This window comes from Eubalaena glacialis, chromosome 5, assembly GCF_028564815.1.
Source record: "Eubalaena glacialis isolate mEubGla1 chromosome 5, mEubGla1.1.hap2.+ XY, whole genome shotgun sequence".
Taxonomy (NCBI): domain Eukaryota; kingdom Metazoa; phylum Chordata; class Mammalia; order Artiodactyla; family Balaenidae; genus Eubalaena; species Eubalaena glacialis.
Genome location: NC_083720.1, coordinates 123,764,738 through 123,779,242, shown reverse-complemented (window position 1 = coordinate 123,779,242; position 14,505 = coordinate 123,764,738). Strand labels below are relative to the sequence as shown.

At 36.5% G+C, this 14,505-nt stretch overlaps 1 protein-coding gene across 9 annotated transcripts in view; it reads right to left on the bottom strand.

Annotated features, from left to right (window-relative positions):
* INPP4B (inositol polyphosphate-4-phosphatase type II B) overlaps nucleotides 1-14,505 on the bottom strand; it is a 752,704-nt gene that overhangs the window by 107,523 nt on the left and 630,676 nt on the right. For all 9 annotated transcript variants that reach the window (XM_061192573.1, XM_061192572.1, XM_061192579.1 and 6 more), the window contains one exon: nucleotides 4,920-5,079. In XM_061192573.1, coding sequence (XP_061048556.1) covers nucleotides 4,920-5,079 — 160 coding nt within the window. The remainder of the gene's footprint in view (nucleotides 1-4,919; nucleotides 5,080-14,505) is intronic.

Below are 14,505 nucleotides of genomic sequence, written 5' to 3'. Positions count from 1 at the left end.
ATAAAAAAAGGTTTTCTATCAGTAGAGATGTGTATCACAGGCTAGGGGAAAATTGGCAGATACTACAGATAAGCATCTTAACATAATTTAGGAGGTTTAATTACATAATCCTTAAGGGCACATCAAAATCTAAGATTCTAAATTCACTGGTTTTATCGTTGAGTCCTCAATTTATTATGAAATTGAAAGCATGTGGTACTACACATACAGAAGATGCTTATAAGTATGATTAAGTGTACAAAAAAATAAAAGGACAATCTTGTTTATTAAGAAAATATATGAATATATATAAGCCATGGGAGTTTGGAACAGTTTGGAACAGTTAATCTATTATTTGTGCTCAGATCAGTAGAGAAAGTTTTACTTCTCTCAGCACTATTTGTAGTAAGTCCGAAATTTATGAAGTAAGATATACTGCCAAATCCTGGATCTAAAACAAACAAAAAACCCTTCAAAACTACAGGTTTAAAGCATTATTAAATTGATACAGTGTAAAAAGAAAAATCTGCAACTTGAAAAGAGAAATATCTGCAGGTTATAGAGGAACATAAAAAAGTGAATAAATGTAGCAACAATTCAGAAGACCATCTGTTTAACCAACAAAGAAACACCAATTATGGTTATAATGTAAAAATAAAATGATGGTAAAGAAAGAAAAAGTGACTGTCTAAAGGTTAATTATGAGATTTCAAAATGTATACCAGGGCTTCCCTGGTGGCGCAGTGGTTGAGAATCCACTGCCAATGCAGGGGACACGGGTTCTAGCCCTGGTCTGGGAAGATCCCACATGCCGTGGAGCAACTAAGCCCGTGCACCACAGTTACTGAACCTGCGCTCTAGAGCCTGCGAGCCACAACTACTGAGCCTGTGTGCAGCAACTACCGAAGCCCACAAGCCTAGAGCCCATGCCCCGCAACAAGAGAAGCCACTACAATGAGAAGGCCGCGCACCGCAACGAAGAGTAGCCCCCGCTCGCCTCAACTAGAGAAAGCCCGCGCGCAGCAGCAGAGACCCAATGCAGCAAAAAATAAATAAATTAATTAATTAATTAAATTAAAAAAAAATGTATCCCAATATAAAACACAATAGTTAAAAGCGCATGAACAAAATTTGACTAAATCCATTGATTAATTGATCAGAAATTGATCAAAATTAGTGTATTGACTAAAATTGATTAAAAATATCTGCAGAACTTAATTATAAGGAAAAACTAATCAAATGTGAGGAAAATAATCACTAATAAATGATGTGACAACAAATCTCTATCAGTATTTAGCACCTTATATAGAACAATGAACTCTAGATGACTCAAATCACTCACTGAGTCAATTTATTAATTAACTATAAAAGGAAAAGAATGTAATGATTTTCCACCCCAGCTATGGGCTGGGGATAAATTTGGTGCTATTGAAGAAATGGATTTAATTACCAAAATAATTTTTTGAAATATAGTATTAAGTTATATAATGTCAAGTCACAAATAATCAGAAATTACAATATGATTTTTTCACCCCAAATGGCATGAAATCAGTGAAAATATTTAAGGCTGGGAAGTTAAAAGAGTGTTTACAGGTACTGCTGGTAAGAGTACCTATTGTTACAACGAACCATCAAAATGTCCCTACCCACCCAAATGCTGGTTTCTAAACGCTATTCTCCAATAAAAGAAACCAGGGTTCCCTGGAAAATAGCTGAACCTAGAGTTGGGGCAAATACAGATCAGACTAGAGTAAGTCCTTCATGATACCAGAGAATAAGGGAGTGAATAAAAAAGTAAGAAAGTAAGTAAGAAAGTATGTAGCCTGTAGCAGGAGAAGCTGTCAAAAGGCCACTGAGAGCTCCCAAGAGCTAACTCTAGAACAACTGGAGTCCAAAATAAATAATAACACTATTGGTTTATAAACCAAAGAATAAAATTATTCACAAGTCCACACTGATATAAACAAGTAATTGTATAAATAACTACATTGGAGAGAAGGGGTAACTCTTCCTTACAAGATAATTCCACCTGTAGCAATCTAACTTAGGGGACAATTTCTGAGATGTAGTTAAAGATTTACATATTCAAAGATACTTACATGTTAATTGCAGCATTATTATAATAATTAAATATCTAAAATAATGGTTTCTCTTCTGATGAATTAGTTTATAGTCATTATAATCTCATTATTTCCAGAGAATATTTATCAGGAAATACTCATAATATAATGACATGCAGGATATCAAGAAGTACATCTGTATTTATATTGTGCACTCCAGTTTGGTTACTCTGTGTGTGTGTGTGTGTGTGTGTGTGTAAACACAAGATATGTTCAAATGTCTGATGGAAATAAAATAAAAATCGTATGCAATCCTATGTTTTCCTTCTCAAATTTTAAAAATTAATATTTCTAATAAAATTTTAAAATACAGGTAAATTGAGGCACATATCATTAGTGAATGTATATCTCAAATATCTTTGTCTGAAATAGTTTGGGGGGAGTAGTATAGGTAAATACGTGACTTTAGGTTGTTTGCTTTATATTGGTTCACAAAGCCACTATGTATTAATTTCTTTACTGCATTGTTTTATGGGTAGAAACTGAAAGTGATTTTTCCCTAACTTAAGAGGAAGATTAAAATAAGAATAATAAGCATTATTATTTTTATTATTTAATAAAAAGTTTTTATTAAATAACTGACTGCGCTAATCAATCCCACTCCAAATATGCAGTAACATCCATAATATATTTTAAGTATACTTGAGCACACACTCATTTGTAAGACGTCTATTTATCTTTGTTAAACATCCTCTTTTATGTACCACTATCCTTGCCAAAACATGCGTACTATACACAATCGTCTAACACATAAAATGTTAACAAAAGATTTAACTTAGAATTATTTGATAATACTATATTGAATAATTTTCAGACCAAAGTATAGATTTTATTTTGCACATTTAAAGAGTGTCTTGTGTCCTAAAAATGTTTCTAACACAAAAAAGAATGGATGAAATAAACATGGATAATAAAATAGAAATAATAAAATCAGTTACAGGGCACTGTGTTGTAATTTGACTCTAACCATCTACAAAGCTGATCAAGTTGTGAATTCTACTTTGAGAGCAAATTCCACCTGGTTTTAGACTATATCCAAACAATGCTTTACATTCAAATGAAGGTGACTCATCTAACTTTACAGATGATTCATCTATCAAATATTTTTACTTTTTAACTGGAAACTTTGATCGCACAGATACAATCTTCTGATAAAATATAAGATATGAATAAATGCATAATTTCAAATACTTTGGAACTCCATTCTCATCAATGAGAAGTTTTGGGAAACATGAAAACAAAAAGATGTGGCAAAATTCAGTATCCCTTAATCTCTTAATCTTACTTGCTAAAAATTATTATGCCTTGAACACCCATCAATGGACAAAACAAGTCACTAATATGGATTCTTCTTCTTTACCTCATTTTCCAGAGCAAAGCACAGTGTCTGGCTCATCACTGATGGTCAATAAATATTCAGTTAAAGAAAATTGAAGTATACTAGTTCCTTTTGACATAAGTTATGACAGGCTTTCATTTTGATTCATGTAAAGTTATGGACCTGGACTAGTTTCATTAATAAAACTGATATTATTTTTAAAACATTATAGAAAATCAGAAAAAAACCTGATATTATTTTTAAAAAATCCCCATATACAGTTAGATCAAGTAGAACATAAAGAACACCAGGGTAAACTTTCCACCTATGTAAACGTACTCTAGAGGATTAGGACCGTCTACAGTAAGCGAACTTTAGAAAGCCATTGTTTACAAAAGTGATTTGGAAATGGTTCTACTGTTAATCAGGTGACGAAAGATTGATGTTTCCCGTAATTAAACTCCTGATGAAAATGTGAGTAATGAAAAAGCAGGAAAACAAGTTGAGAAAACAAATTTAATTTGATACGCATCCATATTTTATTATGACTCATTTTCCTTAAGGAAAAGGAAAAGCAGATTTTGGAAGAAGAGGGTAGGGCAACACTTTTTTCTTTCCAAACACTTAAGCATCTAGCTGGGACCACTCTAAGAGCAGTTCTTACTATCATAGAGAAATGCAGGTATCTGTCTTAGTTTTTGTTGTCAAAATTAATTAAATTAACGAAAAATTTTAACAAAAGAAGCCATTTATAGGGATGCAACTGTAGTGAAAATTTTAATTATCGTGTTTGCTAATCAATAAGCCATAAATTTGAAAGTATCCCTCTCTCTCTCTCTCTCTGTGTGTGTGTGTGCGTGTGTGTGTGTGTGTGTGTTTATCTACAGAGACATAGACACCCACACGTGTATGCATATGTATGCATCTGTGTGTGTGTGTACATATACATATATCCATGAAAGTCTAGACCCTGTGAAAATATGTCTTTGGAATAACACACAAATACATTCTTCTTACACAGAATTAAAACTTCTTATATGTTTTTGATATAATTCACAAAATCACTCCTCAGAATAAGGCAAGGAACATTTTTATCATACTGACTTCTTTTCAGGAACCATTTTGAGATACTGTGTCCTGAGATTCTTCAAAGTTTCTAAGCGTTTTCAGATGCTTGTTTTTCTTCCTAATACAATTTTGGAGGAATGTGTAAAAGTAGATTAAACTATGTCAGACTCTTTAAAAGAACACACTGTTCTCCTTTCAAGAGGGCTTTTATGTAGCAAAAACAAAACAAAAATGAGCATTGCAAGCAGTTCCGAAAACACAACTGAGATGCAATTTGATAAACAGCTTTCCATCACCCCAGCCAGAGCAGTGGAAAAGCACGCTACCAGCACTTTCATCTAAGGCACTGTTGACTCCTCTTTTCCGATCTCATTGTATCTTGGCTTCCTCATTTTGGTTACTCGTCAATGACTGGAAAAAAAATGATTCCTTACCCTGTGGATGAGTTATGACGGAGTCCCCTAGAGAATGGCCCTTTTCTCCATCTTTGCCGCTGCCATCGTCTCCTTCACCGCTGCCGTCTCTTTCAATCAGTTTATCCACCATAGCAATAATGCAGTTCAGGCTCTTGCCCACGTGGGCCCACACCCTATCCTGAAAAGAGCATGAGTATCACTACACATTTTTATTGCAAAACCGAGATCAGGCAAAATCAGATGAATCCATCTGAGAGCATCAGGTAGAGGAACAAATCAGAAGGATGCAGACTGAGAAGCTCTAATACCTCCATTAATTTGGCCAAATTATGGATAGACAAGAAATCTCCTTTCTCCTCATAAAGAATAATTTAAGTGTTGTGAATCTTTTTATTTAGTCCATTATTTTTCCTCTGTCATAAAGCAATGATGAACTACCGTACGGCATGAATCCATAATTGAGCACCAATTATGATATTTTACACTGGAGATGTCTATTTTCTTTATCAATACTTAGTAAGAAAGCAGAGATACACCAATATTTTTAAAGAATGACCCGCCGCTTGCATTCAAACTTCTTATTTTTCTTTTTATTGTGACAATATATCCATAATGGTAAAGTTGACCATTTTAACCATTTTTAAGGGTGCAGTTCAGCGGCATTAAGTACATTCATATTGTTGTGCAGCCATCACCACCATCCATCTCCATCTCCAGGAATTTTTCATCTTCCCAAACTGAAATTTTGTACCGTGTAAACATGAACTTCCCATTCTTCCTTCTCCGCGTCCCTGGCAACCACCATTCTACTTTCTGTCTCTAAGGATTTGACTGTTCTAGGTATTAGAAGTTCTTAAACTGTGATCTTCAGATCACTTCTACCAGAATGACCTAGAGAATTAAAATGCAGATCCCTGGGTGCCACAAGTCAATCAGAACAGTTTGGGATTAACATATACACACTACTATATATAAAATAGATAATCAACAAGGACCTACTGTATAGCACAGGGAACTTTAGTCAATAGTCTCTAATAACCTATATGGGAAAAGAATCTGAAAAAGAACAGATATATGTATATATATAACTGAACCACTCTGCTGTACACCTGAAACTAACACAACATTGTAAATCAACTATACTCCAATATAAAATAAAAATTAAATTAAAAAAAAAAGAACCATTGGGAACTCTAAATTGAAATTTCGAGAAGCTCTTCAGGTGCTTCTGACCACACTAAGTATGAGAATTTCTACTCAATATTATATGCTTCGTCTACATAGTAAGTCACTTTGGCTGATTTAAGCCTAAGAAGCAGCCCCTACCACTAGGGAGCCTCTCGGTCATTGGTCACTAATCTTCCTTATTCTGATTAGCAACCATTTCTGTCAAGGGCAACACATAACACTGAATTTTTTGAGTCATAAAAATTTCTATTTTTAAAAATAAAAATTTTAATACAGTTATCGTCGTGGTAGCCAATCATTCCTGGCTTCCCTTCTTGCTTCTCTTTCCACACCATTCAGACGGAGGCACTGACTCCCTATCATCTGTGATGTTAATTTTATGAATCCACCTGACTGGGTCACAGGATACCCAGATATTTGGCCAAACGTTATTTATGGGTGTGTCCGTGAGAGCATTTCCAGATAAAATTAGCATTTGAATTGGTGGACTCAATAAAGCGTTTTGCCCCCTTCCCCCAAACGAGGGTGGGCATCATCTAATCCACTGACAGCCAGAGTAGAACAAAAAGGTAGAGGAAAGAGGAATTTGACCCTTTCTGCTTAATTGTTTGATCTGGGACATCAATCTTCTGCCCTCGGTGATCTTGATTCTCAGGCTTTTAAGCCCGGACTGGAATCTACACCATTGGCTCCCCTGGTTCTCAGGACCTCAGATTCAGACTGAACTACACCTTCAGCTTTCCTGGGTCTCCTGCTTGCAGATGGCAGATCGTGGGACTTCTCAGTCTCCAAAATTGTGTGAGTTAATTCCGTATAATAAATCTTAATAAAACTCTTCATATATATGTATATATATATATACTTATGTACATATATATAAATAATTTCCTATTGGTTCTGTTTTTCTGGAGAACCCTCTCTAATACATCACTGCATATGAACCAAATGGAGTCTTAGTGCTTTTCCTGCGTCTTGCCATAAAGGAATCTTTCAGTAGGTGTTTTCTCTGTAACAGAGCTATTTCAGGCATTTAGAATAGCGCTGAGTGGAAAGATAATATGCAATTATACTACTTTCTTAGAGGTTTATATTTTTTTTACTGAAATGTATTTTTTTAGCTAAATTAATTTTGTTAGTTTATAAACATATAAACTACTTTTGGGTAGGAGTAATCTAGGAAGAAAGAATTACATCTGAATTTAGATTATTTGATGGTTGTCTTGTAAAGACTGAGTTAAGTTGAATAATTCAACCACATTAAACCAAATATGGGAGTGTACAGATATGCATACTAAAGCTGAGGGGGAAAGAGGGTTTAGTAGAAAAACAGCACATTCAAAGTTAGAAAAGGTAAGTTTGAGGTCCACCTATGTGACATGCTACCTATGATACCTTGGGAAAACCACCTCATTTCTGGGGACCTACAGTTGGTTCATCTACAGTTTAGAATGATGATTCTTGCCCTGCTTACCTCACCATGCTGCAGTGAGAGCCAAATGACATGGTATCTATGAAAGTGCTTGGTAAAATTATTGCAATTTGGCAAAATCACGTCCTATCCTTGCTGGCTTTCCTAAATGAATCAAGCTTGCTTTTTATAACCCTGTAATCTTGAGTATGAAGTATGCTATTAATCACAAGTAACCATAACAATTTTCTCCTAAAGGAAGATCTCCTTTCCGCCAAATAATTAAAAGCACTTTTCCTCTGCTATTAATTAAAGCAATCATATCCATAAATTACATCATTCTCTGCCTATTGTCTGAGAAAATGAGGTAGAAACCTCTGACACCTACAAAGCTCATTACTTCCAGGAGGAAATGCTGGAGAATGGCAAGCAAGTTGAGGACGTGACATCACTCATTGGAATTTGGTGAGGAGCTTATATTCCAGACCATATAACCAAACTAACTGGCTCCCATTCTGAATATGCCTTAATCGCCACCATCACCTGCATCTTTCAGGCTCCTAAATTGAAAAATGAAGCAACTCTCTAGCTAATACTGGGAATCAACTCTACTACTGAGGGGAAAAAGGGGAGAAGTTTTCTCTTAATTTTCCAGATTAGCTTTGTATAGGAGATAGGTTTTCAACTCTCTTCCTGTTGCCCACGTTGAAAGGAACTTATTTTGATCAAAGACGAGTAGTATTGCATGCTGTCTTTCTTGTGTAAAGGCATATAAGGGTTGGATCAACTGCTCTTAATCACATCTTTGAAGAGTGTGAACATAAGGGTATATAAAAGGATGATTTCACATTCTACTCCTATACATTGTTCTTCTTCCTTCATAGATACCTCGGGTTACAGGATTCCACTGGGAGAAAAAGTAACCTTTGCAGTCAGTAGACGGATCTTTATTGGCATGAGGAGCAAAGTCAAGCATGTTCACTGACCAAAACCAACAATCATATAGCAAAGGGTCATGTGGTAAATGGTAGCAAAACATTTAAGTCATGAAAATGCTTGGAGGACACATGAGCTGGGAGTATGTTTGTTGGGGGTGAGAAATAGAGCAGTTTCTCATGCAACACTAATACGTGATTCATGCATAATCAAATACTCTATTGGAGGCACCCTGAGCAGCAGACCCCAAGCAGACTCATTCTGTTCTTTATCTTTTGGAGATCAGATCCTGCCGAGCTAGTGGTGAGAGAACACTGAGCTTTGCCAGACACTGCTTCCTTCTCTTTTATGGCATCAACAAAGTAAAGTCACTGATTTACTTTTCTGTCTCTCACATTAGACTGTGACTGATTTGAGAGCTGTGTCCTCACTACACTGCAGAAGGCCTGGAAGAAAGGCAGAGAGAGAGATAGAGAGGGAGCAAAGGATGGAGGAGGAGAGGACTTCAACCCAAAGGCAGATTGAGGGTTGCTATTTATATTCAACTGGTATATGAACATTAGCTAACTTACCTCTCAAAAACCATCACATAAGGTCAATATTATTGACTTAGTTTTTAGAGATGAGGAAACTTCAGGTAAGAGATGTTGAATAACATTCAATATTTAAAATGGTAGACTAGAAATTCCATTTTGATTCCAAAGACTTGATTCTTCCCCTATAGTTTCCCACAGCATTCTGGTACCCAGTAGGAATTGCTCTTCATGAAATTACTAGAACTTTGGGGACAAGACAGACAGAGGAAGGTTGGGGAGAGGGAGCCCAGGAAGGGCCAGGTATAGGTGTGTGTCACCTCACAGGAGTAAGATTAGGTTTTGGTTATCTGAGATTTGAAAATGAGCCCAATGGCAAATTCTGAACTAAGAGATGACTCTAGAAAAAGGACAGGCTGGTCCCATGTACCCTTAGGTCTGAAAACAACAGTATCATGTAATCACAGATGGAGCAATCACTTGGCTAACGGATCAATCAGCTTGGGTCAAAGGACATAAGTGGCCAGTATTAATAGAGGACAGTGTTAGCATCAAGGCCCCAGATCCATTCATCAGCCTGGGATATAAAACAGGGAGTGTAGGGAGGAAAGGTGATAATTCACTTTGTAGGAGATAATTATGAATTATCATTAATTCCAAGCAAGATAATTATTTTGGAGTTAGGATGCTAAAAATGGGTAGGCAAAGATTCTTGAAGATGTACCTCGAATATCTGATTTCTATCCTAAACAAGCCACCTTCCATAGTATCTCTGTGAAAACATATGCACAGAGGAAAATAACCAGCAAAACTCCATTCTCATTCTGATGATTTTTTATTCATGAGACCAGTGCATTTAGGAGATTCTGTTTAGATTGCTGGTATGGCTGGGACCTACTCAACTTTCTTCCCTACTAAAATCATCCAACCCCTCCCCTTTTCAGGCCAGGGAAGAATAATCAGTCTCCAGATTCTGTTTAGCCCCTCAGCCACATGAAAGGTTTAGAAACAAAAACAAAACAACAACCAAATAAAACAACCCAACAACAACCTATCAGAAAAGAAGATTGCTGGGCCGTCCCCCTGCCCAACCCCCCCACCCACCAAATAGCAGTCATTAGCCTGCTATTGAAGGAAGTAATGGAAAATTGGTGGGTTAAAGTCTAACCTTTATTAAATGGAGCTTAATGTTGTCCTTGACCTTAATACAACCCAACTTCTTGAAGGTGAAGTGGCTATCAACTTTTGCTCAGCAATGAGGGCAAAAGTCAGTGGGGAATGAGCAGCAATATTTATTCCATTCTGAGTCAGGTGCTGATCTTGGTTCTTATTTATTTCTGGGTTAGGACCTAAGCTAACATGCAGGTCAAACCCAGGGCAGTAGATGCACACATTTGATGGATGTAGCCAGGAGTAGCCAGGGGGCCATTACACCTGGAAGAGTGAGCCATGAGGGCAGGGAATATGGTGCTTACTCAGCATGTCACACATTTATGAGCTTGGTGGCATCAAGAGACATCCTGACTGCTTTGGATCAGCAGTTAACTTTAAAAAAAAAAAAAAAAGTTCAGCAATGCTTAGCTGATCAACTTTTCTAGGGACAACTTTTGATCAGCAAGAATGTAAAGGCTAAACCAGAGCTGATATGGGGGCCCTGTTGTATCTTTATCTCCATGCACAATTTGTCACTTGTCATTACCAATTTCTGAACACTTTGATTAGAACCAGTTAGTAAATTAACAAGGCCAATCTCATCTTTAAAAAGAAGCTTCAGTCTATCTTTGAGTTGACTGAGAGCAATTTGCACTATACTGGCCTAGTTCCTCCACACTGCCAACCTTTGCTCTTTCCATAGCTTGATAGCTCTGCTCTCTGAATCCTAACCTCACCCAGACTTTTAGGTGAAAGGAGTTGTACATAAAATACTTTATGGTACAAATTGGCACACGTATGGCCCAAGCTGCATAATACACACATACCTGCACACACACATATAAACATACACATACATCATGTCCACTAAAAATAGCCAGATATGTGACATCCATCAGAATTAAGTGAGATTCCCCAACCTTTGCTTCTTATTGAGCCTCCTGCATGATTTCATCCACCTACTCATGTAAAAATCCCTGACCTTGGTTTCCCAATGAACACACTGCTGGCCTCACTCTGAAATTCAGTTCCTAGTTACACGAGTGGACTCAGATGGTCAGCCACTGTTTCTCCAGCAGTGACCTCTCCACAGTCCCTGGTTTGGATCTTGCCCAGACCTATACGATTAGCTCTCACATGATCAGGTCTACACTTCATCTTCACTGATCATCACGCTCATGCCATCACTCCTCTGATCAAAAGCAGGCTTAGTACTGCAGCAAGTATTCACTCTTCTCTCAGCCTAGAGGCACCTCTGTAGTTGGGTCGACCTAGATAATTCTACATATTTCTCTTTAGTCTTCAAAATGAAAGCTTCATCCAGGTCAGTCTCCTTGCTGTCCTAGAAACATGCTGCTGATTAGCTCAACATATATTTTCTGGGCATCTGCTACCTGCCTGCTGAGTGCTGAACATCAAAGATATGAAGGAAACCTTGGAGGAACTAATATTTCTAACTTGACATATACTGCTTTTTAGGCTTCAAGTGCCTTCTCCCTTATCTTCCATCAATCCAAATTCTCACCCTTTCAAGTCTCACCATTTCCAAGAACTATTCATGCTACTCTCTCTTTGCTTAACTTGTATTTTCTTTCTAATAGACAATGGGCTCTATGAGGGAAATGCCTATTATTTATTAATCCTTTTATCCTCAGGTCATAGTACTTACCAGGTGATAGTAAATAAAAGAATGAATAAAGGAATGAAGGAAGGAAGGAAGGAAGAAGAAGGAAGGAAGGAAGAAAAATAAAGGAAGGAAGAAATGGTTTCTTCATCTTCTTTGACCTTCACATAACTTCTCTCTTAATCCTTTTGACATTGTTAATGTGTATCACATAACCACCTCTGCTCTGGGAATACCTTTCAATAGTATCTCTGTTTGTTTTATGAGTGCTGGCCATTCACTTGAATTAGATGATATGGCTGTTGAGGTCAGGATCCATTTTTGATGCTTAACTTGTTTTCCCCCAAGTACCTATAGCACTGCTTCACATTATTGATGCTTAATTAACATTTGTTGATTGACTTAATAGCCTGCTACTTAGGAGTAAAAATAAATTAAGATACAACTATAAGAAGTATTAGCACATGTATCTTCAAATTGAAGTTAGAATTAAGCTCATATTCTGAATGGTTGAGTTCACCCTAATATGTGTCACATCAAGCTAAAGCTTTCAATTCAGTGTAAATATGAAATAAAGCTTTTATTTAATAATAAGTAAAAATAAATCACTGATTGACTAAAGCTTTTAATTTTAAATTGGTAATTGCGTGTCAGCCACACACCATCAAATAGTCGTACAACTGGTTGAATTATATGACGTTAGTGAGCGTGCTGCATGCAACCAATTTCCAGGATTGATTTTTTTTTTTCACTGAATGTACCCTGATATAGCAAGACAATAGTCTGCCTGTATAGACCTCGGCATTTCTTTTAACTCTTCATTAAATTTGGTGTATTCAAAATTTTCTACTTAGGAATAATATCTCACTATTCACCTCAGAATGTATCAAAGTTTAGGGGCACTTGATTTAAATGTAATCATAAATTTCTAAAGTGTGTGTATGCAAGTTTGCATAATCATTATATACAGGCATATCAAACTATCTGCCGCTGAACCAGGCATTGTAACAATCAGCAAAGTATCCAAGGGAGATGATGGGATCCATTATAAAACCACAGGAAAATCACCATTACATGAATAAGAAGAAAACATCTCTGTTAAAAACACTAATTTGAGTTGGAAGATGAATTGCTGATTCAGCAAATCCACCTGTTCACTTATTCTGACTAATTCTGAAAAATACATTGAACTGGTATGTATAAAACACTGTATTAGGTGCCATAAAACAGGGGGCTGAAGGTGAATGTATTGGTAGGATTTCATGAATACGCATGCCCATAAAGGTCTCCTTTGGGGTTTCTTTTCTTTATTTATTAAAAAAAATTTTTTTAACATCTTTATTGGAATAGAACATTTGTACATTTTGACAGACAGTCGTGAACTTTGCCTAATCACCTTTTGTGGACTTTAATATCAGATAAGTATTCGGAGCACATTTCTCCTGGGTGAAATGGACTGGAGAAGGTCAGGAGGGTTTCCCATCCATCAGGAAAACAGATGCCAGAACACTTGCCGGTGCCATACAGAGAACAACTGGCCTAATTCTCCCTGTCCTTTCTGATGGGGAGAATGGATGCTTTCAATGTCCCCTCCTCATAGCAAGATTAACAAAACCAGGCAACCCTATTAGGCGTGACGTAGGAAGGAAAAAGAAAGAGCTGGGACAAGGGGAAAGTAGTTGCTTCCAATTCATATTTGCTGGCAAACATCTGAAATTATTTCTGTGTAACCAGGCCCTTTGTAATCTGCACAAGAATAATCAAATAAAATGAAAATCCCCACCACTGGGTTTCTGGAAGCTTCTGGAGGCCTTAACTCATCATGTTCTTAACTTTGGTCATCTCTGATGATGTTCTGTGTCCATCCTGAATTTTCACCACTTTCTATGTTTGAAGATAATTGTGAAGATGACTTGAACAGTCACCTCAGAGTTGATTATGACTCTGGGAAATGTCCACTAAGGAGAGAGCGATTTAACTGGGTACTTTTGATTGGAAGAGAGAAAGAAAATCCTCCAAAAAATTCATGAATTCTAATGGAGGAAAAGGTACCTGACATGGTGCAGAGTTATATTAAATTTAATTATTCCATGTTTCCAGCCAAATAAGAAGGTAGACAAGAATAATAACTTGAGGGGAAATTTCAAAGTCATTAATTTATTCTACAGATGAGTATGGGGTACCTTTTATGTGCAAGTGCTCTGCACATAAACACAAAAGTGAACACAACACTGTCTTTGCCCTTCAGGAGTTTATAAAGTTGATGAGCATATGGAAGAAACAGCCATATAAACAACTGATTATAATTCAGTGTTCACGAGGCTGTGTGATCATGGGATGCAAGAATAATGCTTTATTATACAAAATGTTTTGGAGTTGGATGCATACATATGTATATATACATACATCTCTATCTGTGTATCAATAACAGAAAATTTGGAAATAAATGGCCATATTTTAGTGGACATTTTACTGATTCACGTAACTAAGTTATAAGGTATTGCTTTAGAAAAGATAAATCACAGATTAGTATCTAGTTGTCTATAAGAATTCATTACTTTTAAAAAATGTGAATGATTTATTTCCTTCTTATTAAGATCAGGTCAATGGTTTCACATAGCATAATTCTAGCCAGTCAGAGAACTGAACAGAATTGCTTTGGAATATAAATTTGCATAGGTACCTCTGCATTATGCATGACAACTATTTCCCCTAGAGGTAAGGTCTAAGATGGAGACAGAATCTGGCAAGAGAAGTTGAGAA